Source organism: Syngnathus scovelli, chromosome 8, assembly GCF_024217435.2.
Source record: "Syngnathus scovelli strain Florida chromosome 8, RoL_Ssco_1.2, whole genome shotgun sequence".
In the NCBI taxonomy this organism is placed as follows: domain Eukaryota; kingdom Metazoa; phylum Chordata; class Actinopteri; order Syngnathiformes; family Syngnathidae; genus Syngnathus; species Syngnathus scovelli.
Genome location: NC_090854.1, coordinates 11,383,537 through 11,410,499, shown reverse-complemented (window position 1 = coordinate 11,410,499; position 26,963 = coordinate 11,383,537). Strand labels below are relative to the sequence as shown.

Genomic DNA, 26,963 nt, shown 5'->3' with positions numbered 1-26,963 from the left:
TCCATCTTTGGGGCTCTCATCTCAATGAGGTCAAATGATTTGAAACACGATTCATTGAATTTCTACACCACTGCAAATGATTTACCTTTTACTGCCTCCTTTATCACAAACCTGTCATTTCTGTATTGCCCTATTCATTCATTCATATTGCTCGAAATGGAGGGATGGAGTTTTAAAACCCCACTCTGCATGCACTAACAATTCTGTAGTGGCGTGTGTGTGTGTGAGCGAGGGAGCTTTCACACAAGCATGGCTCAAATCTCATTTCTCCTGCAGTTCAGCATTGGCGTAGTTGCTGCAGCTATGCAGGTTGCAGGAGCTTATGAGGCTGTGGTGCAGACAGCCTTCACACATAGACCTCGGTGCTTTGGGAGCTCTCTCTCTCTCACACACGCACACACACACACAAACACACACAAACAGCAGCGGTGCTTATTGGTATTTCTTACAACATCAGCGGGGGAGGAGAGGACACCGAGATTGGAAAGTAAAGGACAGGCCAATATGAGGGCGAAGGAGCAATAGAATGGAGGGATGCGCAAGATAGGAACAAGGGAGAGGGGGATATTCCAAATTGAGCTCAGATAAATATGGAGAGCGTGAGATTGTTGTAAAAGATGAGGAGGGGGAGGGGCGAGCGAGTTAATAGAGGGAAGCAAATGGCGTGAAGAAAAGCAATTAAGAGAGGTGAGTGAGGGCCAGTCATAGGAAACAAGTTGTTAGTTTTATGCCATTTTGGACGTAGTTTGGGTGCACATGCTGTGATCACACTTGAAGCTAAATAGATATTAAGGCCAGTGGAGAGGCGTATCGATCGTCAGCACCTGGAGGCTGTGAGAATGTTGGAGCCTCACTGGAGAAAATAAAAAGGGTGTTATCAGAGCTTCTCTGCAGGCTTGTTGAGCAAATTAAGATTACAACACAACAAGAGCGTCCAAAGGATTTTACTCTCAGTCAAAACGGAAACAAGCCGAGCATAATACAATCGCGCTTTACCTGACGCGAGACGAAATAACAGCGCTCATCTATAATTGGGATGTTTTTTCATTTCAAGGTCATTAAATATGCATGAAAGGAGGAACTTGTCTTGGTAATGTTTTATCAGTCTCAGCCAGTGTTGAACAATCAATCAAATTACAATGTAGTGGAATACAATTTAATTCATTTGTTTGTTGTCTTTATGTAATGTATCATTTGTGACGGCCCAGTGGACGACAGGTTAACACGTCTGTGTTTAGAGTTCTGAAATTGGGGGTAGTTATGTGGCGTTTGGAAGCTGAGCCATTTTTCAACAAGTGGCAAAATGGCCACCACTCATATTCCATAAACGCAATATTAAGCAGAATTGTGTGGGACCTCATAGAACATGTTACTCTATTGCAATAAAAATTTGGGGGGTGACCTCCCTAGCAAACATTTTCACTTCACAGCTGCGTCCCTTCTGAGTCTCCAGACAACTTTTTTTTGTTGTTGTTTTAAGTTCCCTGACATTGCAAGACATCCAAGAAATGGACGTTTTCGCCCGCTGCGTCATGCATTAGTAATGGGCGGCATGCAAAATAGATCACGTGCAACTTCAATGAGTGGCAAAGCAGGTTGCGGCTCAAAAAAAAAAAAAACAGATTTGTAGATAAAACACGTGCCTCTGAGTTAACACTATCAACACACACACACACAGGACAGAACGACTGGTGTGTCATTGGTGTGTTTATCTTTCCCCTTTTTCCTGTAGGGAATGTTTGACTTTGATAAGACAGAAATTGTCTGTTAGCTCATCCCTTAAAATGTGGGTCTTCTTCTGCTGTTTCTGTTGGTTTGATAGACAGATTGCTAAATAGACAGATGGAGGAATAGAAAATGGATGGATGGACGGACGAACGGATGGAAAGACAGATAGCCTCTGATGGATTCCTCCACCTCCTCCTCTTCATTGAAGTATTCCGAGTGTGCATGCATAACAAAGTGCGGCCTGTATATCAGGTCTGTGACTTAATCCATACAGGGAATAATTGAATGGCCGCGCCAGCCTCCGGCTGGCTGGGAGTCAGTCTTACTGTAGTTGCCAAAGTTCACTATATGTAGGACTTCTTTGTACTTCATGATTGTAACAATTATGTACAGTCGTCAATTTTGGCGCCAAAGGCTGACCTTGTCGTGGGGCTCTCCACCAACCCACTTTGTTTTGTGTTCAACATTATTATTAGCTGACATCTTAAAAGCCCCATTAGAGAATTCAGAATTTGAAAATTTTTCTTTTTTAGTTCTATAGTTGTCCTAAAAATAACTGCTTGTGCATCTGAGTGTGTCTTTAGGCATGAACTATCCAGCCCCCCCCCCCCCCCTCCCCCACTATGTGTCAGCCAAAGAACATGCCACATGTAGAGAGAGCTACTCCATCTACATGCATTTTGCATACGTGGAAATCGACTTTAAATGTGCTCACAAGAGGAAGCGGGCGTGCTTGAGATGACGATTTTCACCTGGCATTAAGGAGAGGGCTTCTATACATGCAACGCTCGTTCGTCCATGGAGTGGCGGCTGTCCTTTGAGGGGAAAAAAGAAATAGATGGTGGGTGGTGCTATGTGGAAAGAAAGGCACGAATGAAGTCAAAGATTATTGATGCTTTTTAGTTGTTTTGTTGTTGTCTACACATTTTGGAGGAAATATTTTGGAATCAAATATACAGGGATAAACAATGAAAATAGTGCAAAGGCTGCAAATTGGTTGATTTTATTTTTAAATGTATTATTTATTCATTTAGTTATTTGTTTTTTATTTATTTATTTATTTATTTATTTATTTATTTATTTATTTATTTATTTAAATTTCGTTTCCCTCTTATTAATTTGTGATTCATCAACCTTAGCCTAAGATGAAGGACATCAGGATTGGATTTTTTGTTGTTTTGTTCAGCACTGCATGGTAGTAATAAAAGATCACGTGTAGCATGCCACAATAGACAGGTAGCTACAAAGCAAGAGCCTCTTCAATAATGCCCATTTATTTAATGGTTATAGTGTTATATTTTCTCTTTAGATTTCCCAAGCCGGAGCCGCACAACAAAAGCGCTGAAGTGAAGCAATTGCCTTGCTCTGACATACTGAGAGGGTCCTGAAACGCTAAATAACTCAAATTTAACCAATTTTAGCTTGTACTTAATTCATTTGTGATTTTTTTTTTAATAGTAATAAAAAATGCACTTTACATAGCAAATAATATAGAAAAAATTCTTGACTTGTTTTGACGTATACTGTCCTTATATATAGATAATTTCATTTTCTAGTCATTATAGTGTGTACGCATGTTGCATTATTCATCACATGGGTATTATGAAAAAGTCACTTTTTAATGACTTGTATAATCATATTTTGGTCTCTGAGTACCTGGGCCACCAATCAAGTTTGACATCACATGTCCCAGTAAAATTTATCTCCCCATTTCTTAATATGCGCCTGTGAGCTTCTCTGTCCGTGATTGACAGTTTTGCCTGTAAATGAATGATTTGCCGGTTTCAAAACTATACTGTCAGAAATGTCAACACCAAAAGCTAAGCAAGTCTGATGTGAGTTTTGCAAGATGGACACATATTAGCATGAGCTGACATTAACTCCTGATAAGTGGTACATTTTGGATGTTTTTATTTTTTTCTTACTTTATACTCTTTGGCTTTGTTTTGCTATGATCAACCTCCTAGCTCTTGCTATGGGGCCGCACGGAACAAATAGTCACAACTGTGCATGCGTTCTGACTGATTTGACAAACTGGAATGGAATTGAGTGCCTTCCTCAAGCAGCAGCTCATGCACAGTCTCAACTCTACGCAGGGTGAGCTGACAAGTGAAACAGACAGGATGAAGAGCGCGCATGGATTTTCCAGCTTGGGGGTTGGGGGTATTTGCTGGAACTGGGAGAGTCATTGTGCCCGAGATGTGCCTGCAGATGATTTACCAGCTGCCATATCCATTCAGGGGGGGAAAAAAGCAGAGGTTGTTTTGTTGCTCGGCCATCCATCTCCTGACACAGATAACGAGGGAGACGTGCAACACTCATGTCCACACACAACAAAACTCTTGTGGTATATAAATGCACATACACTTACACTGGCAGGAGTGCCTTGAGATAAGAGTTGAAGATGTTGAATTTTAAAATAGCGCTCCATGATATGATAAAAAGATTACAGTTATGACATAATCAGATAGAATTAAAAAATATATATTTTGAATATTATTACAGTAAAAAACATTACCATCTAGTTGGCCTGGGCTGACCCATGATTTATAGGAGGGAAACGGAAAGGATTTTCTCCTTAGTTTAATATTCTAGTGCACTTCAAAATTTCTAACAAAAGACGGTTCCCCCGCCAAAGACAAAATCCCTCGAAGCAAACACAGCAAAGTTTATGCAACACTGTGTAGCGAGGAGTGCCGTGACCTCAGCCTCTTCACGTCCAGCATCTGCACTTCATTTGCATCTCAGAGAGAAGAGGCATTCGTTGAGGACAACAATGTCAAAATCTTAAACAGAGCAAATCGATAGTTCGAGAGGTAAGATGGAAACGGAACTTCTAAAACATCATCAATAAACAATAAAAAAAAGTACTCTGGTATAGAGTCAATCCAAAATGATTGCTCTATTTGTAAAATATTCATTTTGTATTGGATCGACCTAAATTGTGTACATGTCCCCAATGTTGTGGCCAGCGTGCGTGTTTTTACCAGCTTAAATCAAACACGTTCCAGCTATGGAATGAACGAGTTCAGTCGATTTAACAGACAGTCAATTAGCCAATAAGGAGGCCAAGAGGCAAGTGTGGGCCATAATATTGATTGCACACTTCCTCTTGCAAAAACAATGATTAACTGGCAGGATATAATTATCTAAAAGACATTTAATTTCATTCCTTTGAACCATTGTTAGACAAACAAAATGAATGTATCAAGGTATGTTAGTATCTGCTTGAACATATTTTCACATCTATTTATTGACTATTTTTGTTCCCTCACAAACATTACACAGCAACAACAACTTTAAATGAGTCGGCAACAAGGATTGGAGCTGAAATTAAAATGCCTCTCAGGTTTTGTGCCAGGAATAGAAAAAGCTGCCATGTCTCAGTAAGGGGGCCACTCTGCTAACCCATTTGGGCACCTTGAAGCCTTGTGGCAACTATGAATGTTTAATTAGCGCATTGCAGGTTTTAATATTTGATTACCACGTTACAGGTAGGATAGAGTAAAACACTGTTGAGTATTCCTGTTGATGCCCCGCAAAGACAACTGCGGTTCAGGGCCAAGAACTGCGTTTCGGACAAATAAAATCACAAGCACACACACTGCCGAAATCCTTTCAATGCACTCGAGCAAAAGCCCTGAGCTGAATCTGAAGTGGCAAGTGTACACAACAACAAACATCTTGTTGTGTCATGACCTTACAAGTCGGGTCAGCGCGACCTATTCTTCAACTTGAGTCAGCACGGCGATAATAGAGTGGCACATCTGTACCTCAATCATACAAACACCTCAGGGCATCGTGGGGGGGGGGGTCTTCAGGTACTGTACAGCGGCCCTAACCCTAACAGAGGAAATGGTCTGAAAAGAGTTGGGGGGGGAAAAATGAATATTATTTTGAAATGTCAACTTATCAGCTTCTTGCATGGCAGCAAGATGGATTAATCATTTTTCATCCTTGGAGTCATTTGTCACAGACATGTTCTTAAAATACCTGGGAACTTTTTCAGGTTGGGGAAAAAATACAAACTGTTTCGTTTAAGGGAGATAAAGAAAGGCACAGTATTGCCTGTTAGTCACCCTCAGTAGAGTGCATTGCCTGTGGAGGCCTTACGTGGCACCAAATGATGGAGGGCAGGAGGGGCATTGCTAACAACCTTGATATTCTTTGGGAACACCATGTTGACTCCTCTCCTTTTTTTCTTGTGAAAGACAGCCCACACACACACGAACACGGTAGCAAACCGCAACTCTTATTCTCACGCAATGGACTGGAACTAACTCACCCATTCCTGCGGCTGTCTCTCTCACATTCACACACAATAGTCCCCACAAGGTCCCTATCATATTTGACCCACAAAATTCCTTTTAGCCCGACAAATGAATCAATTGGGGTGCTTTTGCGAATCTGCGCAGGCCTAGCAGCCAGCAAGTCACATTGCTCAAGTGGCAACACAACACATCAACACATTCTATAAATATTAGTCATCTCAAGTCAGACTGGCATATTTTTCTTTAATCTGAAACAACAAAAAGTCTTCCAAGTGTAAAAAGACCTTAAATGCATCGTAATAAAATATAAACGTATATATTTTTTATTTTAGTTTTTTTGAACTCAGTTTTTTTTAAGCACGCTGCAAGAGCAATGACGTCACATATCGGCAGGTTTTAATGTTGTGTGCTAAGGATGCTTTATGCTTAGATGTCATCTCCATCACTGCTGTGGAATTTTCTCCTGCCTTTAAACTGATTTGGCTGGTAATGATAGCACAGAGGACGCCGAAAAACTAACACACATAGTGTTGTTTAAAACACACCCCCACACACAAACACTTTTGACGGTCCAGTGAACTGACAACCCAAACCGTGCATTTCTTTCCATGGCCGTGAGATGGATGATCACATCTCGTCCTTGTATTTTTGTGAGTGGCAATCTCTCCCGGTCAAATCTTCTTCTCTCATCTCGATTTCCTTTTCCTGTGCTCGGTTCTTAACTGCGAGAGGAACTCATTTTCCCACAAATCCTTGTGGGGGGTTTTCCCCCCTTTGCTGCCTCTGTTGTCTTCATTAGCCTGTCTCAGATTTTGGAGAAAGAAGAAAGAGAAAGAAGCAAGCGCCAGTGCGTGTGTGCGTGCGTGTTTGGACAGTTGATTGGAAAGCAAAAATGGGATGTGCAAAAGGAGGATTGAGGAGAAATGAGTCCATGTGACCTCCTTTTAGTGGTAGCTTGCACAACAGAGTGCTCGTTCCAAAGCACTCAGGCGTCTATCGACCGCCAGCCATTGATCCGCCAATGACTCACTCGGTGCTCAGTATGCAAGTTGGATCTCACATACTATGTAATACATGCAGACACTGCGAACATGCACTCGTGCATTTTCCAAGAGAAGCATGTGAGGATTCTATAGTGTAGTGCGGTGTTTCCCAACCTTTTTTCATTCACGGCGCACCTTTTCATTGGAAAAAATGTCGAGGCACACCACCAACAAAAATCTGTTAAATGTTACACCAGCTTCTATATTAAAATTAGTCATATTACAACAAAAGACATAAAGTTCTATTCCTATATATGTATGGAGAGACAACTAATTGAATAAAAATAAATACTAAATATTCTTTGAATTGTATTTCTTTTGTAAATGAAAGTGACAGTTTTTGAAAAAAGGTTTTAGACAGTGTAAGGCAGGGGTGTCCAAGTCCAGTCCTCGAGGGCCGCATTCCTCCATGTTTTCCAAGTTTCCCTCGTTAAACACACCTGATTCAATGATCAGGCTCCTGCAGAACGTGAGGATGAACTGATCATTTGAATCAGGTGTGTTTAACGAGGGAAACTCGGAAAACATGGAAGAATGCGGCCCTCGAGGACTGGACTTGGACACCCCTGCCGGCACTGAGTGCCAAAAGTCCCAATGATTGTGAGCAGCAGGGGGGGGGGGGGGGCCCATTTCAACCCCTTACACTGAGTGCCAAGCAGGGAAGAAATGGGTACCATTGTTATAGTCACTGGTATAACTCGGCAGGGGTTTGAACCCACAACCTCCCAATCTCAGGGCGGACACTCTCCTCTTCGGCCACTGAGCTGGTAAACACTTGTATCGTAGTATAACACTTATAGTCGTTTTTAAATAACGTGCATACCTATGTACGCCTAAATATTGTTATCCAATATATCTACTGCAATTTCACATTAGATTGCTGGTTTGAAATTTGCTTTTAATATTATTATTCAGTGTCAAATGCAAAATGTAAACAAGGACCATGTGAAAATTAGGTCAATGCAATCTTCGGTTAGAATAAGTTATTTTGTAGGTATTAACAAGTAGAATAGTTTTAAATTAGTCACAATTATTTAGGCAGATAATTATGGGATATTTTGGTACACTACACGAGGTAAAAAAAAATAATAAAATGCATGATTAAGCTGATTTTTATGTTTTAATTGGCGAATAAAGAAACAAGGAATAAAACACCAGACAAGTTTTAACATAAATGTTTATTAAAAATAATAATATTAACGGGAAGGAAGGCAGTTCACCCATGAACTCGTTCGCGAACGAGAAAGTCAGGATTCGTTCCCCCACTGATCCGCTCTCGCGATGAACTGAAAATGCAAATCACTGACTCGTTCACTCACAGATCCGTTCGTTGGTGAACGGGAATGCAATTCACGACTCGTTCGTGAACGGGAAGAGACGTCATTTTCTTCTTCGTTTTGATTTACGGCGAGGTGGCACCAGCTTCAATGCGCATTACCGACATCTACTGGTTGAAGTCATATGAACTGAAAAAAGAACGAAACACTTTAGGAAGTGATTCGTTCACTCTCATTCACTGAAAAAAGTAACCGTTCTTATGAACGAATCGTTCACTCACGAGCCAACACTAACAGCAACACACACATAAACTGCGATGCCACAACATGAAATCTCAAGATTCTCCGATTTGCCACGCATGCACGATTAGCAAGTGGCTGACCAGGCCTTGAGCTAACTGACCTGTGGTTTGGCGATCCTGTTTACAATGCGCTCGATATTTAATGTTGGACAATTTCCCACGGCACAGCCGAACATCTCTCACGGCACACTGCTGGGAAACACTGCTCTATACTGTAGTGCTGAACACAAAGTAAAGCAGCACAGAAAAGTGGTAGTAGTTCATGTGTGCTCATGTGTATGGTGGGGCTCTTTGCGGTGACACGGTAAAAAAATGTGGCTCGAAGTCTATGACTGGTTGACCACCCCTGCCCAAGTAGTTCACCATTCATCTTTCTGCGGCACACACTGCCAATAAGAAGGTCGTGACAGCTGTTAAATCTTGCCGCCAGGTTCTACTTATGGGCTCTGACTTCATCAGGCGATCTGGACCTGGGCGCTCAAGGCTGCGCAACCTCTCAACGTCACTTTGGGTTTTAGTTGACATTTATGATGCGGGGCCCTTTTATACCTGCAGCCTGGGCCTGATTGTCACATTGGACAATCGAAATCTGCACCAGCTGGCTGTGCAAGAGGAGCCCCGTTTGTTTCTGCCTGATGAAAGTTGGCATCCCTTTAATTGCAAAGTGTCAATGTGGTCGTCAGAAAAATGCAAATACCGAAAGGGCTGTCAGGACAAGTGCCACTTAGAATTAGTTAAGCAGCTCCTCTAAATAAATGCAGGAATTACCCCTTGGCGGCAAAGGATTATTATTCCCCCCCCCCCCCCCCCCCCCCTTTACTCTTTAAAAAAAAAACGTTTTAGGGGCTGGTATTGTCTCTTGCGAGTGAGACAGTCAACTCGCCATATAATGCTAAATCAATGGCAGGATGCTGCGAGGACAGAGGCCTTGCTATATGCCCGAGGGGTGGACACTGGACACGCATTCTCCAATTTGACCACCAGATGGCAGTAAAAATGACTGTCAGTCAAGCCAAATGGTTGCTGACATTACAGGCTCAGATTAAACTTTTTATTTAATGGTAACATTTTGTACTTTTTAAAATTGTTGTGGTCTATTATTTTATTATAATGCATTTTTTTTAATTATTCATTTGAGATGGGGTTAAAAACACAATGTTAAATGTGCAGTCACATGCTGAGAACATAATACACAAGGACAAGAATATGTACAGATCAATGAGCTTTTTAATAATCATTATCACATTTATATACAGAGCAAGCAATGTTTTATTTCATATGACACCCCCCCATACACAAAAAAATCCTAAAATGCATGTTCCTCTTTTCCCCCCCTCCTGTCTTTAAACTAGCAAAAAGGAGATTCATGTGTTGATAGAGAAGCGAGAAGCAGACAATAGGAAGGAAAAAAAAAATCTCTGCATTATCTTCAACAGTTAAGACAGCCTTGGTCATGAGAGGATTGCAGCTTACACATTTTAAACTGCAATAAATTGACTTGGATAAAAGTTTGATGGTTATGGGCGACATTAATAGGTCGCCAAAAAATAAAAGGAAGTGATTGTCTGATCCACTGTTGAAAGAAATCAAAGCTGGCGGTGTTTCAAGCTTTTCAAATGCAAATCACTCCGAATTAGTCCTGCAGTTTGTAAAACGATGAATTATTTCCTCTGTGCGTGCATCTCCGAGTTAAATTTAGCTGCCACTTTAAAAGAAATATAAATCACAAACAGGGCAGAACTAATTGAATTTTGATGTTTTTTTTGACAGGGAGATGTCACGCCGTGCGATCCGCTTCTCTCAGTTATCCCGCAATTTTTGCAACTGAACAATACCCAAACTGGTGTCAACAAATCACACATGAAAATCAATTGAAATAAAGTTTTAAAAAAAGCAAACGCAAAAACTAAGGAATACAGCAGAACAAGGAAGCAGTGTCCACTATACACGGTTCTTTAAGAAAGCTTAAGTAAAACCAATTTAGACGAACTAAGCTTTTACAAAAACGACAAAAAAGGCGCCACTAGGTAAGTTTGGTTTCAGTCTTTACAACAGTGACTGCTTGAGCAAGCAAGCAGCAACACTGAGGGGATGTTGGTGAAAATCCCTATATACACACACTCACACGATAGCTTTACAATCATGCACACAAGAAGTTATTGTGTCCAGTTTCTTGAGTGGTATCACATGATCCAGCCACGCAAGCGGAAACAACGTGGGGAAAAGTTGAAAGCAACTAGGATGCTCGTCTTTTGCCCGAGGCTCCGTCACGGCACGTGACTTTGAATGAGAACTACAGTGGGCATGTTGTCCTGGAAAAAAAAAATCCTTTTTTGTTGTTAAGATTTTCCTGTGCAGGTCCTAAGAAGTGGGGGGGGATGCATCAAAATTAGAACATTTTACAAAGCATTACAACTCATTTGTAGTCTAGAGAGCCATTTTTTGGTAACAGCAATTATTCAGGGGGAATCTGCCTTTTTTTTTTTTTTTTTGCAACAATTAATTTTCCCATTATCTTTCAATGAATAAAGTGAGAAGTTTGTCTCAAAAGGTAGAATAAAAAGTCTTTACCTTGAAGAAATTAGTATTCGTCATCGGAGACATGAGGTTTAGCTACGGCCATCTCCTCCTTACTATTGGCAATCATCTTACATTTCTAGACAAAAACAGAAAAACAGATTATGAGTGCTCGAACGCAACGCGCATAAAAAGCAGCATCCTTTACCTCCGTCAGCTCCTTTATGGTGTGGATGTTTGCTTGCTGAGTGACCTTCCTTTTTGCTTCCTCGATGTGGTCCAGGTTCAGGGATGGGGTTGGTGGCGCGAGACATGGAGGAGGTTTGTTTGTGATGGTGGGGAGAGGGGCAAGAGGGGGCATGGCCGCCAAGGCCCCCATGTTGGTGAGGGCGGCCGTCATGGTGGCCGCCGTCATACTTGCCATGGCGGCACTCATGGTGATGTTGGACATGTTGGGCATTCCTGGAATACCCGGCAGCCCCATTGGACCCATGCTGGGCATATTTGGCATCCCCATGCCCATGGGGAGGGGTAAGGGCAGCGGGAGGGAGAGCGGGCCGGCGGAAGGCGTTGGCAGGGGAAGTTGGAGGATCGCTTTTGGCCGCAGACTTTCGGGGATGGGGACGCCCGCTTTGGCACACATGGCAGCTGCGTTGGCCTTGGCTATCTCCAGCAGCTGGTCTTTATCTGGGCGGTAATGAGATGACAAAACAAATCACATAAGCACTCGCCTATATTGTCACGAACCTGTGATGTAAGCGTGTAAAAACGTTTACCCAGGTCAGTGAGCCTCGGAGGCGACTTGCTGGCGCTGCGTCGTGTGCGCGACCCTGAGCGGCGCTGTTTGCGGAGAATCAGAACGGGAGAGTGGCTGGGCTCCCTTTTCCACCTATCCCTTCTATCAAATGAGCGACTGCGAAATACCGGACGCTTCCCTCGACCTCTGGATCTTGACCGGCGTCTTCGGTCGGAGGAACGAGACCTGGACCTGCGACCTCGGTCTCCTGACCTCGACCTTTTCTTGCGGCCGGCGGATCGGCTCCGAGATCGTTTGTTCCTGTCGACGGACTTGGATCTTTTCCTCCCCCTGGCGTTGGGCGAGCGGGAGCGCCTCTTGCGAACTGGAGAACGGGACTTGGATCGGCGCGCCCTGGTCCGAGACTTGGAACGGGATCGCTTGCGTCGTGTGCTCGAACGAGAAGGGCTGGATTTTCTGCGGCGGCCGGGACTGCGAGACTTTGAACGGCGCTTCTTTTTTTCAGATGGTGAGACAGATTCTCTTTTCCTTGCTGGAGACCTGAAGACAACGATGAGAGTGATAACATACATTATGATGTGGTTCCTGCTTATAACATGATTCAAGTCATGCAAATTACCAAATATATCAACTCTACATGGAAAAAAAGAAAGGATTTTTTTTTCTTCTCAAAATTGCAATCAGTTCAAATTATTCAAAAGTATATTCCCAGGGGTTCACAGTATTCACAAAGTAATGTTAGTGGTTCCTTGTATGCACAAAGTACAAACCTCTTTCGGGGTGAAGCTGAGCGGGAAGGTTCCCTGTGATCTGCGAGTGCGGGCGAGCACTCTAAGCTCCGCCTTCCTGGAGACGCCGAGTGCGAGGGGCTTTTCTGGGATTCTTCTAGCGTGTTCACAGGTGGGGAAGCATTTTGCATTTCTTGATCTAAGCCTGCAGAACATTCCGATCCCTCTGGTTCATCGGCAGGTTCTTGGGAGCCAGGCCCTGTCCCCGAAACATCCTGTTCATGCCACGTGCTGTCCTCCTCCCTCTGTTCGTCTTCCTCTTCTTCAGGGAGGGTATCAGGGGCTTGAGGCAGCTCCTGAACTTCAGCCACAGAAGTAACAGCTGGAAAACTGGACGCAACCAGTGCGGGCACAGGCCTCCAGCCACCTGTAATATAGACAAGGTATTCAAACCCCAATACACCTAAATCATCAAAGTTGAAAAAAAATAAAATAAACTACTCTCACCTGAGATTGGGAGGGTTTCAGCTACTGGAGCCATCCTTTCTGGGGAGGCCATCTTTTCTGGGGATGCCATCCTTTCGGGGGATGCCATCCTTTCGGGGGATGCCATCCTTTCGGGGGATGCCATCCTTTCTGGGGATGCCATCCTTTCTGGGGAGGCCATCTTTTCTGGGGATGCCATCCTTTCGGGGAATGCCATCCTTTCGAGGGACGCCATCTTTTCTGGTGACGCCATCCTTTCTGGAGAAGCCATAATTTCTGGAGGTGCCATCCTTTCTGGAGATGTCATCTTTTCGGGGGATGCCATGTTGTCGGGGGATGCCATCTTTTCGGGAGAGGCTTGCTCCGCCTGGGGAGAAGAAGTTGCCTTCTCAGGAGGGGGTGAGGCGGATCTGGCATGGGATGACCTATCAGACGGTCTATTACTTGACTCAGACCGGGATCTGGACTTGGATCTGCGCAAGCCAACAGAGACAGATTTTGACTTTGACCTTCTGACGCTGATCCTGGGCGATTTGGACTTCTTTCTGCTCAGTAATGGCGAAGGTGACTTTGACCTGTGCCTTCTCGGCAATGAGCGGGATCTCGAGCGTTTGCTAGACCGCGGCGGAGAGCGCTTTCTCCTGGCAGGGGAACGAGAGCGCCTTCTGACCAGGGAACGAGAACGCCTTCGGACCGGAGACCTGGATTTGGAGCGCCAGCGAGAAATGGGCGTTCGGGATTTGGTCCGTTTGCGGCGACTCCTCGATCGAGAGCGCCGCTGCCGTTTGTAGGTTGTGACGGAGCGTGATCGAGTCCGCCGGCTTCTGCGGAGCGATCTGGAGCGTGTGCGGCGCGCTCTGGGAGGCGGCGACCTCCTGTGACGCGACAAAGATCGACTCCTTGAGCGCCTGCCACCGGTCCGTTTTGCCAAGGAGCGTGACCTGGATCGGCGGTAAGGGCGCCTGGATCTGGAGCGACGGGCCCTGGCAAAAGAGCGAGACCGCGACCGTCTCCCGCTTGCTCCACCACGTCTGGGCGAGCGCGTGCGGGAGCGTCTTAAGCGCCCTCGTGAGCGGGACTTTGATCTCCGGCTTCTCCTTGGAGACCGAGATAAAGAGCGCGACCTGCGTGCCACGCGTTTTGGCGATCTCGAGGATCTTCTTTTTGTGGATGGGGAACTGCGGCGGCGCCTCGGAGACAAAGACGAGCTTCTCCGACGTTTTGGTGTCTTTGACCTCCGCGGTGACCGTAACGACTTCCGCCTCGGTGTACGTGAGCGAGAACCGGACCACGACCGACGGCGAACTCTCTTGGGAGACTTGGAGCGTGGGGAGACGGACTTCTTCCTAGGTTTAGGAGACTGAGAGCGAGAGATGGAGCGCGAGAGCTGACGATTTTTTTGAGGGGTGGGAGATGACTTGTCCTTTGAGGCTGATCTCGAATGATTCTCTGGCGGTTCTTCCGCTGCCACTACCGTTTGCTCATCATTCTGTTGCTTTGGGGGGCTTGGTGATGGTGACCGACTATGTCTTGACCCAGGCTGCTTAATATCAGGACCCATCATAGGGAGCGGAGATGCTGGCTTGGGTGAATCTGGCTCTTTTACTGTCGCCTGCTGCATTAAGCTGGATTCGTCTTTTTGCACTGGCTCATCTTTAGGTGCATTATTTTCCTGTTTAGGAATAATGTCAGGAAGTTCATTGGCGTGACCCAATGTACCATCTCCTAGACTGGCTTCCTCTTTCATCTGAACTGGTGCTGTCTGTGTGACCTCATCCAAGCTAGGCAACGAGGATTTAATATCTTTTTCTGGTCCGTTGGTTTGACTATCGGTTGTGGTCTTCTCTGCACTTTGCGGAACATCCATTTTGGGTATGCACTGCTTGTTCTCTTCAAGTGCTTCGGGATTCAGCAGATTGGGAACATCCTTCTGATCCCCTTTGTCGTTATGTGTTGACATTAGTGACACTGGCTCATGCTGGATAGCTGCTACCGCCGGAGAAGATTTGCCATCACCCATCCCTGCACGGCCTTCCGTTTCAGATTCAGAACCTGAGCCGGAGCTGCTATCGGATGAGGAGCGAGATTGTGATTTCTTTTCATCCTTCTTCTTCTTCTTTTTCTTCTTCTTAGCAGCGTGTCTTTTGTGTTTTTTAGATTTTGCGTCTCCCTCCTTGTCCACACAATCTGACAAGACAATTAATGATCTATTTTCATTCTATTCTTCTTTTATTGTTGGTTTTGCATTAGAGAATGAATATATATATATATATATATATATATATATATATATATATATATATATATATATATATATATATATATATATAATCATTATTACAAGTGTCCTACCTGTTTTAGTCTCTTCCTTCTGCTCAGCAAGATCTCCAGTTTTTGCCGCCAGCCTTGCACTGCAAAATCAAGGGCAAATGGGTTCAGAAATTGCTCACAAAATGAGCAACACACTAATGTTAACTTGGTTAACTAATTAATATAGGAGGTACAACTTTGAGTTGGATACCAGGAGCAATAATTTTTGGAGCTGCATCTCAACCTTGTAATTGGCAGCACCTAAAAATTAATTCATTAAGTTGTTTTTTTATCTTCATGTATGCATTTGACTTTCTTCCCAATGCATTATGCTTTTAACTGATGGGTGGAAAAGGGTGTGTTTGCAAAGAATAAGTACAACTTCTTCTGACCTGGCTCTAGTAGTCCGGACAGGTTTCTGAGGAGAAGTCTCGGCATCAGAGTCACCACCAGACTCCGAGCTGCTTTCCTTTTCATTCTTCCTTTTCTTTTTCTTCTTCTTGTTCTTGTGCTTTTTGTGCTTCTTGTTTTTCTTATGGGGCTGTTCAGTCCCATCAGTGCAATTCAGGTCATCTTTTTCCTTTGTCTCATCTTCGCCTGAACATGACAACCGGAATTTCACGTCATGCAAACAAAGTATACTCAATATTTACACAATGTAATTTTATGAACAAACGTGGAAAAAAAGCAGCGCGGGAATGATTGTACCCTCACAACCACTTACCGGCTGGAATGTCCACTGCACACTCCATTTTGATCTGATGCGAGTGCTGTCGTAAAGGATCCTCTTAATGTAGAGTGGTAGCGTCACTGGGGAAGAATCAACAAACTATCACTTAAGATTTAATCAAACAATTTTAGCCCCAAAACCAAGTAAAAAGTTCATTTTTGTCTGGACCTGCACCACATGTAGTAATTCTACAGTCCCATCTTGATTGTTGAAGATGTTTCACCTTTGATCATTTTGGATTTAATGTGAAATGTCTCCAACATCCAAGAAGAATTCTACTGTCTTCACTCAACTCATATAATGTACATAAATTAATGACAGAGAAAAATGTTTTGGGGTAACCCAAAATTCTTGACAAATGTCAAGAATTATTCCGTCACATCATATAATGGCTAAACTATGGCTAAACTATTTCATATTTACCGCAGCGTGTACATTTACAAGTCTGTAAAAATAACACAACTTTATTCAAATTAAGATTAAAAATGAAAAAAGCAACTACGAGAACGGATTTATGAACAGTATCCATCCCACCCTGATCCGCTAATCGAGTTACTGCAAAACTCTATTTTAACCGTACGCTTTTGTTACGGTAAGAACTCTTCAAAATTACCAAAGTGGCACTTGATCACACCCACTTAAAAGAAATCTGTCTGACCGATTTAAGATATACTGTTTTCCGTTTAGCCGAAGACAAAAACGTCAAGTTAACGTTGCCGCGCTCCCAGCCAAACCACGACGTGCAATTTAGACGCTGATTTTGTGTCATAAGCCAGACATATCAGCACACATTTTGTTGATTAGGAGTGCTAACATATGCACAGGTCGAGCAAAGTTTGCTGAGAAAACGACAATTCTCACTAAGTTTACAAAAGCAACTCAGTTCATAAGTTACTAATCGCCAGCGGGCCTGCGTGGCTGTATGCTAGCTTTAACATCCATTCAAAAATCATCGGAGGTCACGCTGCTATCGAATCTATAAAAGAGTTATGAACATATATTTTCCACAAAATTGCGACTTGTTTGCTTACGTGGCTTATAATTATTTTTTCATATTTAGTTATAATGAAATAAATGGGATGCTACACAACCGCGGCCTCCGGTGCCATTCACAACCTACCCGTCCAGCTAAACCAGCTATCTTGATTAGCATGCTCGTAGTTGTTTAACATCCTAGCGCTAAGTCCATTTTCGCTAGTAGCTATGACTCGTTTCAACAAAGCGAGTTGGTTACTTAATCACATTTGCCACGTTTTTGTAACGCATATTTACCCTGTGTAAGTTTGGAGGCACAAGCGGAAGAGTAGATTTTTTTCCAAGGGCTGCGGTCGTAGTTTCCAAAACGTGCGAAGCCGAACAATCGCGTACCGACAACGTTAGCCAGCTAACTCTTCCGCCATGATAGGAAGGTATCCCAGCATGCAATGCTGCGCGCGTTGAGTGGCAGCGTCACAGTTACCGGGGCAACTCCCGGTGCTAACGAGAGATGGATGGACGGATGGACGGATGGATGGATGGATGGATGGATGGATGGATGGATGGATGGATGGATGGATGGATGGATGGATGGATGAATGAATGAATGAATGAATGAATGAATGAATGAATGAATGAATGAACGGACGGACGGATGGATGGATTACTTTCACAACATGTGTTAGCGATGATAGGTACTGCTAGCCTCCACCAAATCCAATACAAGCGCATTGACAATGAAATAGCACTACATCACCCAGAAGCTCCGTAGAGGGGAGGAGCTATTTGGAACAAGGAAGTGCATGTGTGTCCGACGAAGTAATTTGAGTTGAATAAAAGCCGTCTGCATTGCAAATCCCTGTGGAATATATGTAGTTTTTCCTTACTTGAAACGCTAGAACATGCACCTAATGGAAGCTTCCAATCGTCAGTACAGTGCATATCGTCTGCTGTTGCATGTATTCTTACAGTTTGAGACTCCGACTGTTGTCTGCTAGTTTAAAGGATTTTTGCGAACTTATTTTTGTTCGTGCATTGTTCAAACATCCCTCGCTGAGTCATGAAGAAGAGGTTTAATATCGATTTGGACGATTCTGCCTTTACTAAAGAGAGAACACCCGTAAGCGATTATATCAGATTGTTTGTCTATATTTGGTTAATCATTTAAAATAAGACATGTTTGTTTTTCAGCCAAAGCCTCACTTTCAACCATCAGTAACAGTGGGACAAAGCAAAAGCAATGCAAGCGCACCCCCAGGAAAGGAGACCCAGCCTTTGTCGTATGCACAATATATAATCAAAGCTAAAGCTCAAGGGTCAACAGTTCCTCGACGTGATGGGTCCTCTGAAATGCCTACATCTAAAATTGGTGGAGCTACCACCACTGCCTGTCTAAGGCAAAGCGAGCCTGACCCACTGCCGCCCGTGGTAGGACCAAGTGGCGGTGATGAGGTGACAAAGAACGAGGAGACTTTGGGGTCCGGACCCAGTGGTCAGAGAGAAATCAATTGTCCAAGCCTCGGTCCAAAACCCGCAGGATCCGGGAGTAGCATCATTGTCAGTTCCAGACAGGTAAGCACCGGAAGGAATATCAAATTCATCTCTACATCGCAATCAAATAATTGCCGCTTATGAGAAGTTAACACTAAACACTATTTTCCATTGTGTGTCACTTTAAAGGCATATTTTTTCAAGTTGAAGTTTGCATTTCAATACCCTGCGTGGGGCGCATTTGTTCCCAAACATACTGTAATTCGTTTCATGCTTACAGAGGGGGAATCCCATTTTGAAGTTTGTGAGGAGTGTCCCATGGGAGTTTGGAGAAGTGGTGCCAGACTATGTCTTAGGCCAGACAACTTGTGCTCTCTTTCTCAGGTAGAAGTTTGCGTCCACCTAGTAAATTCTGTGAAATAGCTGCTATACACCTGACTTTCTTCCTTTTTTTTTTTTTTTTTTCCCAACTGGCGTAAAGTTTGAGATATCACAATCTGAATCCAAACTATATCCATGAGCGACTTAAACAGCTTGGACAAAGCTTCACCCTTCGAGTTTTACTTGTTCAAGTGGATGTGGTGAGTATAAAGTGTCATCATTTTCAATGGAAACATTTTGAAGCATCCATTGTATTTTTGTAACGTGTATTGTTGGGGCTGTCCCTGACAGAAAGACCCCCATCATGCATTGAAGGAGCTGGCTCGAATCTGCATCATGGCTGACTGCACTCTTATTTTGGCATGGAGGCAAGTTCTGCGATTGATTGCCTGGAAGACAAATAATACAAGCAATGTTATCCGTGTCGACGTGACAGTGTGAACAGTGCAACCTTTACAGTCAGACATAAGACGTGGGTTGAAAACTTTTAAAAAGCTATGACGAACAAAATAAACACCAGCGTGGTCTTAGACATCAACATACTTTATATTTTGACATTTATTATATACATTTAATATTATTTATTTATTTTTGATGAACTGACAGTCCAGAGGAGGCGGGACGTTATCTGGAAACATACAAGTCATATGAGAAGAAACCAGCAGATCTTTTGAAGGAGCAAGTTGAAAAAAATTATTTGTCAAAGGTAATCTTGTCAATGAAGTTTTAAGGTGTGATGTGCTTTGTGTCAATTTTATAGCAATAACCCATCTCAGCTTTGTGCCATATAGTCACATCGTTGTTGTTTTTTTGTTTTTTTAAGAATGTCACCAAATATACATTTGTTTGATGTTTTGAAGGTGACTGACTGCCTGACCACTGTGAAGTCCATAAACAAGACAGATGCTATGACGTTACTTTCAACCTTCTCTGTAAGTCCCTCTTAATCTTTGTCACTATAACTGAAATGTTGACTTTTGTCTTTTAGTAATTCTTTTATATCTATTTTTTCCCATTACAGTCTTTGGAAGGAATCATCAGTGCTTCGAAAGAAGACCTGGTTCTCTGTCCAGGCCTTGGTCCACAAAAGGTGAAGGGAAACATGCATATTACCAGATCATTCCGAAAAAAATAATTAATGCCAATTTAGTTACTGTTGTCATTTTGTGTTTGCAGGCAAGACGTCTTCATGATGTGCTTCATAAACCTTTCCTAAAATCCAAGACAAAGTCTAACAGTTGAGGATTCTGAATCTGCAGTATGTGGCATCACGAGACGGTTAACTTGAAAAGACACTGACATTTTTTTCCTTCACAGTGCTGTTTATAATTAATAAATATTGTCATGTGATAATATTATTGAATCATTCTTGAAATGACAATAAATATTGTAAAATGTTCCTGAAACTGTGATTTTAAGTGTAGAGGAATCATGGTACTTGCCCCTCATTGTTAAGTTAAATGCTCACCTCAATTTGCCATTTTGGACGTGTTTTTTTATTTTTCTACAAGTATTTACTGTAATTATAAGTTTTCTATTGCGTTTGGTTATATAAGCAATAGACTACCGCTTGTTTCGATTCACCCGTCCCCCCCAAAAAAAAAAAAAAAAAATATATATATATATATATATATATATATATATATATATATATATATATATATATATATATATATATATATATATATATATATATATATATGTGTGTTTGTGTTGAAAACTTTTGAATCCTAGCGCCATTGTTAAATGTAAAATGACGTGGAGTTATTTCCGATTGTCTATGAACGCAACATGCGTGACGTAACCGGCAGGAAGTGCTCGCAAAAGTTGTGTTTTTCAGTCATTTTTCCATTGACGCTGGTTCCAGCTCAACTGATGAACTACGTTACTACATGTTGTAACCAAAATGTAATTAAACATGCATAGCTTCTGAGAGCAGCATTAACATTTGCTTTGTAAAGATGGAGGATCGACTGGAGGATCTAGTGCCGCCTGAGGAGTATGTTGTTCTTTGGAGCTTTCCTGGGCGCTGCAGTGAAGAGGTTATCTATCTGAATGTCCCAACGTCTTAATATTTGCAATTTACTATCTTGTGTTTTTTAATTATATCCTAGAGCAAACTACGAGTACAAAAAGTGCAGAATGGATTTGGATTCCACCCCCCAATTATTAGTCATGCCACTATGTGCAAATAGAGTTCAGAGTTGTATTATACACAAACATATGCAGTAATGATGGGCTAAACTACAGTGTGTCACGTGACGATGTGCGTAACCTCAAATTTCGAACGTCGTAAACTGAGGACTGCATAATAAGACTTGAAAAAAAAAAACGTTAAAATACTTTCCCAAGTACAGCTCTAAACTTTCCATAGCCGTGAGTGTCGATTTTTTTTATCTGCACCCCGCCTTTCACTGGGATAAGCTCCAGCTCACCCCAATCGTAATAATGATCAGAGGCTATAGAAAATGGATGTGAAAGTTTAGAATCACATTCAGTTTTAAACTTGTATCCCTAATGTTCAGCAGCTTAGTATCAGCAAAGGAGATCGAGTGATTGTCCATGCTAAGATTACCCCAGAGTGGTGGTGGGCTGAGCAACGAGGGGTCTTCGGTTACGTCCCTGCCAGCTACCTCCGCCAGGGAACCAGTGAAGAAGAAGAGGAAGAGGATGCCTGGCAGGATGAGGAGTACTATTTTACTTACGGAGCACTGGTTAGCCTTTTTGATTTACTTCAGTGTTATTAGATCAATTTATATGCACAATAATTGGATTCAAAATATTTTGAAATATATTCTACAATACCAGAATCTTCACTTGGAGATGTTGTCAGACAAGAGCCGCACAGAGACGTACAGGCGGGTCATCGTCAACAACAGCACTTCTCTGCACAGGAAGGTGGTGATGGACCTCGGCTGCGGGACGGGCATCATGAGTCTTTTCTGCGCTCAGCTGGCACAACCGGCAGTGGTGAGAGAACACAGCACCCCTGTAGACACTTGACAAGTAGAAGGACGGACGGGACCTGTCGTGAATTGCAAAAATTGAATTTTTCCGGCAAACACCAGAAGCATTCATGGCCGTTTACACTGTTGAAGGTGTATGCTGTGGAGGCCAGCTCAATGGTGGAGCACACCAAGACGTTGGTGAAGCAGAATGAGTGTGAGGAGGTGATCACGGTGCTCCAGGGGCGAGCCGAAGAGATCCAGCTACCTGAGCAGGTGGACGTCCTGGTGTCTGAGTGGATGGGCAACTGTTTGCTCGTAAGAATCCCCCTACCCGAATGACTTAGACGAACGCGAATACCGCCAACCGGGCTGAATCTCAGCATTTACCTTATCTCCTTTCTTTTTGGTCTAGTTTGAGTTCATGGTGGAGTCCGTCCTGCTGGCCAGGGACCGCTGGCTGAGGGAAGGTGGCACGATGTGGCCCTCGTCCGCAGCTCTCACCTTGGTGCCTTGCCAAGCGCACAGATACTACGCCGAGAAAATGGCCTTCTGGGAAAAACCCTACGGCTTGGACTTCACCCCGCTTCAGTGAGACATCAGATATAACCTCACAACGTGGGAAGAAACCTGTGTAGGCCGAGATAAGCCAAGCTGACACAGAATGTTTGGTGACACCAGTTGTGGAACCTATTTTTAGGCACCTCATACATTGACTCAATTTTGAGCAGAAACTGTAAATGCATGCACCATAACATTTTCTTCTCTTCCTGATCTTCAGTGCAATGTTTATTTGAATAGCACAACTTACAAATGACGTCGCGCCTTCTTTCCGCAGGCCTCTCGCACTGCAGGAGTTCTTCAGCAAGCCCAAGTTCAGCCACTTGATGGAGCCGGGCGATCGCCTCGCCTCTCCTGCCGATGTCCTCTGCTTGGACATGCACACACTGCAGGTGGCAGACCTGGAGGTAAATCATCCAGCCAGCCATCTTTTATTCCTACAGTAGTCCCAACCGAAACGCCTTTTGTAACGCGCAGGACCGCTTTATCATTTCTAAGGAAATGCAAGGCGAGTTTCAATTTCAAGTGGAAAAGTCTGGCGTGTTCCACGGCTTCACTGCCTGGTTTAGTGTTTACTTCAAGAGCTTGGAGGAAGGCGGTGCAACGGTGGAACTAAACACCGGACCTGACTCAGAGTAGGACACATCCATCTATTTACTGTTGACATTTAAAGTGGAACTGTCAAATGCAAAATTTCAATCCATTATTGGGTGGGAGGAAATCAAACAAAACTTGGGAGCCAATAAGCATTTAAAGCGGGGGTGAACAAACTACATAAGAGGTGTCAAAAGTCATCGATTAATCGACAACAAATCGATTAATTATCTCGCATTTAGTAATTGAGTCATTATTTTGTTTTGTTGCTGTTGTTTTGTTGCATTTTTTAAATCACTAAATAATACCAGATCAAAAATGATTGGTTAATAAACAGTAAACGGGAAAAAATGTTTAAAATACACCAATGCTAATATTCGATTCTAAAAATATTCAATAGTGACAACCCTACAATGTATAAGCAGAAACTGCTATTAAATATTTATTTTAAGAACATGTCTGGCTGATCAGTTTAAGCAATACTTTAATTTTTTTTAAATATCAATTACATTGCACAATCTAATTTTACCAAGCAGTCATGTTAAACAAAGTGCAATATGTGTTTTATCTTACCCGTTAACAAACGATACTTCCAGCAAAAGCAAACACTGATAAGTGACTTTTAAGTGACCTTACTTCTTCAATTACGTCTTGGCTCCAGGCCGACGCATTGGAAGCAGACTCTGTTCATGCTGGACGAGCCCATCAGTGTGCATGCCGCGAGCCGCATTAGCGGAACCATTACTCTCCGAAGAAACCCCGTGTGGAGGCGCCACTTGACTGTCACCCTCCACTGGGACATCAGCTGCCTCGCGCAGGAGGCGGCCACCTGCCAGGTAAATTTGTCTTCTACAATGTAGGATCGTTACAATATGACAGTGGGGCTATACGCTAATACGATGATGTGCTTCCCTTTTTATGACCTGCAGGCCGGTACGAAGAGCTTCCCTATGTGGCGCTGAGAGCTTCTCGGCATCTGGCACAATGCTTGCCTGCTGAGTTTCTGGGGCTTTGGAATCAGCATTCATTAAGTGGAAGAGTTTCCCAACACACAGAGTATCTTGGACTTTTTCAGTGACAATCTGGTTTCTACCACAAGCATGAATGACAAAATCTTCGAAGTCCATTTTTAAACACATCTGAAGAGTCTTTCAAACACCTACGACTGGAATAGCCAAGCCTGAAAAGGTGAACACAATCCCTTCAGTCCAATCAATCTCAATAATTTATTTCTAAGTGGAACAATTCAGTTCAATACTAATTCAACATGCATCTTGGGGGTTGCTTGCAATTAGCATGTCTGCCTTACTCTTCTAATGTTCAAGATTCGAGTCTTGGCTCAGGCCTTCCCGAGTGGAGTTTTCATGTTCTTCTTCTGCTTGTGTGGGTTTTCCTCAGGTATTCCTCCCAGCATCCCACAAACATGTAAGAGGAAATTGTCCATAGGTGTCAATGAGCATTGGGAATGGTTGACAACATTTGCATCTCAATTAACCCAAATATCACAGAAAAAAATCATTTATTTCTGTCGTCAATTAAAAAAAAAAAAAAAAAAACCTGCAAATTTTTGACTTTGTGAATTGAACTACAGAAATAAATGAAGCTTTCCACGATATTCCAATTTTTAGAGATGCACATACAGTGACCTCCTGATCAAAAATCAGTTTTGACCTCAGAGCCCATGGTGATCTCGGTGGATGCCGCCTGAGCGGCCTCCGGGTGTCGCGGCGGCTTTGAGAGCGGGATGAACAATGGAGGTTTCACCACACTGTCATCGTCACTTTTTTCCCCTTTCTGCCTCAAATGTTTATCGCAGTGATTGATAAACGTATCCATCTTGGCAAAGGTCTTGTTGCACACTTTGCAGTGATAAGGCCGCAGCCCCTTTTTGAGGCGGACGTGCAGTCTGATGTAAGACGACCTTATGAAGGTGCGGCAGCAGACGCCACACTTAAGGTCCACTCCACGGGGGTCGGGCTGAGGCGGGGGAGTGAACACAGGTGCCGCTTTCCCCCGCTGAGCCGATTCTTCGGCCTTGTGAGAAAGCAGCAGCGGCAGAGAGCTGAAAGTCTCGCCGCGCTCATCACACTTGTGTGCCCGCTCGGCCGTGTGCATGCGGATGTGCGAGAGCAGGCCTGACTTCTGCGTGAAGGCTTTGTCACAGTAGGAACATTTGAAGGGTTTCTCGCCGGTGTGGATTCGCTGGTGAGTCTTGAGATGCGCGGCCCGCCCGAATTTCTTGCCACAGTCGGGGCATTTAAAAGGCTTATTGCCGCTGTGGATGGCTTCGTGGGCCATCAGGTGGGAGTTCTGGTGAAAGTACTTGCCGCAGGTGGCGCACTGGAACCTCCGCTCCTTGTTGTGGGAGGCCAGGTGGAGGGTCAAGTGGGCAGAAGAGATGAAGGTTTTGCCACACAGTGAGCAGCTGTGAGGGTCCATGCGGACGTTGCCTTGAGAATGTCCTTCGCCAGGGGGGCTGCCGCCTTCCCGGCAGGACGGACACCCAAATGCACCGTCAAGATTATCCATCTGCGTGGTTTGGTCTGATTGGGGGAGAGGTAACCTGCTTCCACACTCGGAGCATTGCTGCTCTTGCTGCTGCTGCTGATGATCTTCTGGGCTGCATTTCTCCTGCATGATGCTGTCTACAAACAGCAGACACACTTTTGGGTCACACTCAAAAACCACCCACACTACAGTACAGACTGAATCTGCTCTAAAAAGTTCCTATTGAAACCATCGCCTGGTGACGAGTCCAGAGTAAACACCACCTCATACACCAGAAGTTAGCTTGGTTAGGTTCTATCTCACTGCTGACCTAAATTAGGGCAAAGGATTAGTAGCAAATCACTGCAGAATACTTCAACCACTACTGTCATATACACACTCAATAAAAACGTGTTCTATTATTAAAACTTAAAAATGCGGCATCGTTAGCTTAGTAAAGGCCTTTGGGTCTAATTTTGATTACGTGGGTGTACCTAATTAAGTGACCCGCGACTGAGCATGGATACACCCTGTATAATTCATGCACCGTGTCCTCATCTCAAGAACAGGGTGTAATCAATATAAGGCCCTAAGAAACAGCAAAAAAAAAAAGACTTGCTAGCTCGTGCTAAAAGCTATCATCTTAACATCAATAAGTGTTTAAACGAGTATTGTCTTTACATACCAGTATCAAAGAACGACAGGGAAGTGTCGTGCTGTCTTGCGACACCAGAGGGAGATAGAGTGAGTCACGTGGTATGTAACACATATATACACCCACGGAAAGAGCACCATCTGCAGGTTGGAGGTAAACGAGTCTGTGTAATTGGCGAGTCCGTTCTTCTGTTCAACAATCTTTAATGAAAAGGTCAACTCATTGATTGATCGATCGATCGATCGATTGATTGATCTTTTCAAACATATTCCAAACATGAAAAATAGGGACAAAAATAAATAAAACAATTAACACTTTAAAGTAAATCTATGTTAAAGTGCCATATCTAAATCCATGAGAAACGGACACAAAAAGTTATTGTATTGCAAAGAGAAAAAAAAACATTAAAGATGAGGAGGAACTGATCATCAATGTGTAGCTTGCTTGATCTCGCAAAGTCTTTGTCATTTCCATACACAACGGTTTTGTTTTTGCATAAAACGAAAGTTAGCTGACTGAAAGTAAGCAGACGGACGGACGGACAGACGGATAGACAGACAGAGAGAGAGAAAGAGAGAGAGAGAGAGAGAGAGAGAGAGAGAGAGAGAGAGAGAGAGAGAGAGAGAGAGAGAGAGAGAGAGAGAGATAGATAGATAGATAGATAGATAGATAGATAGATGGATGGATGGATGGATGGATGGATGGATGGATGGATGGATGGATGG

General features: G+C 43.4%; 4 protein-coding genes across 6 annotated transcripts; 2 read left to right on the top strand and 2 right to left on the bottom strand.

Moving 5' to 3' along the window:
• Positions 1–9,830: 9,830 nt before the first annotated feature.
• Positions 9,831–17,588, bottom strand: sona (SON DNA and RNA binding protein a). 2 transcript variants are annotated; one of them, XM_049728731.1, is made up of 10 exons: positions 17,422–17,588; positions 16,144–16,229; positions 15,812–16,016; positions 15,462–15,520; positions 13,131–15,296; positions 12,666–13,050; positions 11,915–12,435; positions 11,347–11,825; positions 11,193–11,277; positions 9,831–10,982 (listed from the first exon to the last, which is right to left on the bottom strand). In XM_049728731.1, the coding sequence occupies exons 2-9, from the start codon at positions 16,169–16,171 to the stop codon at positions 11,203–11,205; spliced, it is 3,918 nt and encodes a 1,305-aa protein (XP_049584688.1). In that variant the 5' UTR covers positions 16,172–16,229; positions 17,422–17,588; the 3' UTR covers positions 9,831–10,982; positions 11,193–11,202. The 2 variants fall into 2 exon arrangements, with proteins under 2 accessions (XP_049584688.1, XP_049584689.1); XM_049728732.1 differs by having other exon boundaries at positions 9,831–10,933.
• A 300-nt stretch (positions 17,589–17,888) lies between these two features.
• On the top strand, positions 17,889–20,395 carry ercc1 (excision repair cross-complementation group 1). Its single transcript, XM_049728737.2, has 9 exons — positions 17,889–18,244; positions 18,316–18,696; positions 18,896–18,999; positions 19,097–19,196; positions 19,288–19,364; positions 19,603–19,702; positions 19,857–19,928; positions 20,018–20,086; positions 20,173–20,395. Exons 1-9 carry the CDS (start codon positions 18,185–18,187, stop codon positions 20,236–20,238), a joined length of 1,029 nt encoding a protein of 342 aa, XP_049584694.1. The 5' UTR covers positions 17,889–18,184; the 3' UTR covers positions 20,239–20,395.
• Positions 20,396–20,730: 335 nt separating this feature from the next.
• prmt2 (protein arginine methyltransferase 2) lies at positions 20,731–24,671 on the top strand. Of its 2 annotated transcripts, none has more exons than XM_049728735.2 (9): positions 20,731–21,038; positions 21,522–21,710; positions 21,805–21,966; positions 22,095–22,259; positions 22,357–22,532; positions 22,780–22,909; positions 23,001–23,137; positions 23,758–23,932; positions 24,026–24,671. In XM_049728735.2, exons 1-9 carry the CDS (start codon positions 20,958–20,960, stop codon positions 24,056–24,058), a joined length of 1,248 nt encoding a protein of 415 aa, XP_049584692.1. In that variant the 5' UTR covers positions 20,731–20,957; the 3' UTR covers positions 24,059–24,671. The 2 variants fall into 2 exon arrangements, with proteins under 2 accessions (XP_049584692.1, XP_049584693.1); XM_049728736.2 differs by having other exon boundaries at positions 20,734–21,038; positions 21,525–21,710.
• On the bottom strand, positions 23,564–26,540 carry LOC125973992 (zinc finger protein 436). The gene is made up of 2 exons (XM_049728739.2): positions 26,269–26,540; positions 23,564–25,741 (listed from the first exon to the last, which is right to left on the bottom strand). The coding sequence occupies exon 2, from the start codon at positions 25,731–25,733 to the stop codon at positions 24,750–24,752; it is 984 nt and encodes a 327-aa protein (XP_049584696.1). The 5' UTR covers positions 25,734–25,741; positions 26,269–26,540; the 3' UTR covers positions 23,564–24,749.
• Between the last annotated feature and the right edge of the window lie 423 nt (positions 26,541–26,963).

Bases quoted from the DNA above. Each gene is read 5' to 3' on its own strand.
- sona (XM_049728731.1), bottom strand. From the start codon at position 16,171: ATGGAGTGTGCAGTGGACATTCCAGCCG. The intron at 13,051-13,130 runs GTGAGAGTAGTT...TCTATATTACAG, and splicing joins TGAAACCCTCCCAATCTCAG to GTGGCTGGAGGCCTGTGCCC. The intron at 12,436-12,665 runs GTTTGTACTTTG...CGTTGTCTTCAG, and splicing joins TCAGCTTCACCCCGAAAGAG to GTCTCCAGCAAGGAAAAGAG.
- ercc1 (XM_049728737.2), top strand. From the start codon at position 18,185: ATGAAGAAGAGGTTTAATATCGATTTGGACGATTCTGCCTTTACTAAA. The intron at 19,703-19,856 runs GTAATCTTGTCA...GATGTTTTGAAG, and splicing joins AAAAAAATTATTTGTCAAAG to GTGACTGACTGCCTGACCAC. The intron at 19,929-20,017 runs GTAAGTCCCTCT...TTCCCATTACAG, and splicing joins CGTTACTTTCAACCTTCTCT to TCTTTGGAAGGAATCATCAG.
- prmt2 (XM_049728735.2), top strand. From the start codon at position 20,958: ATGGAGGATCGACTGGAGGATCTAGTGCCGCCTGAGGAGTATGTTGTT. The intron at 21,711-21,804 runs GTTAGCCTTTTT...CTACAATACCAG, and splicing joins ATTTTACTTACGGAGCACTG to AATCTTCACTTGGAGATGTT. The intron at 23,138-23,757 runs GTAGGACACATC...TCTTGGCTCCAG, and splicing joins AACACCGGACCTGACTCAGA to GCCGACGCATTGGAAGCAGA.
- LOC125973992 (XM_049728739.2), bottom strand. From the start codon at position 25,733: ATGCAGGAGAAATGCAGCCCAGAAGATCATCAGCAGCAGCAGCAAGAG.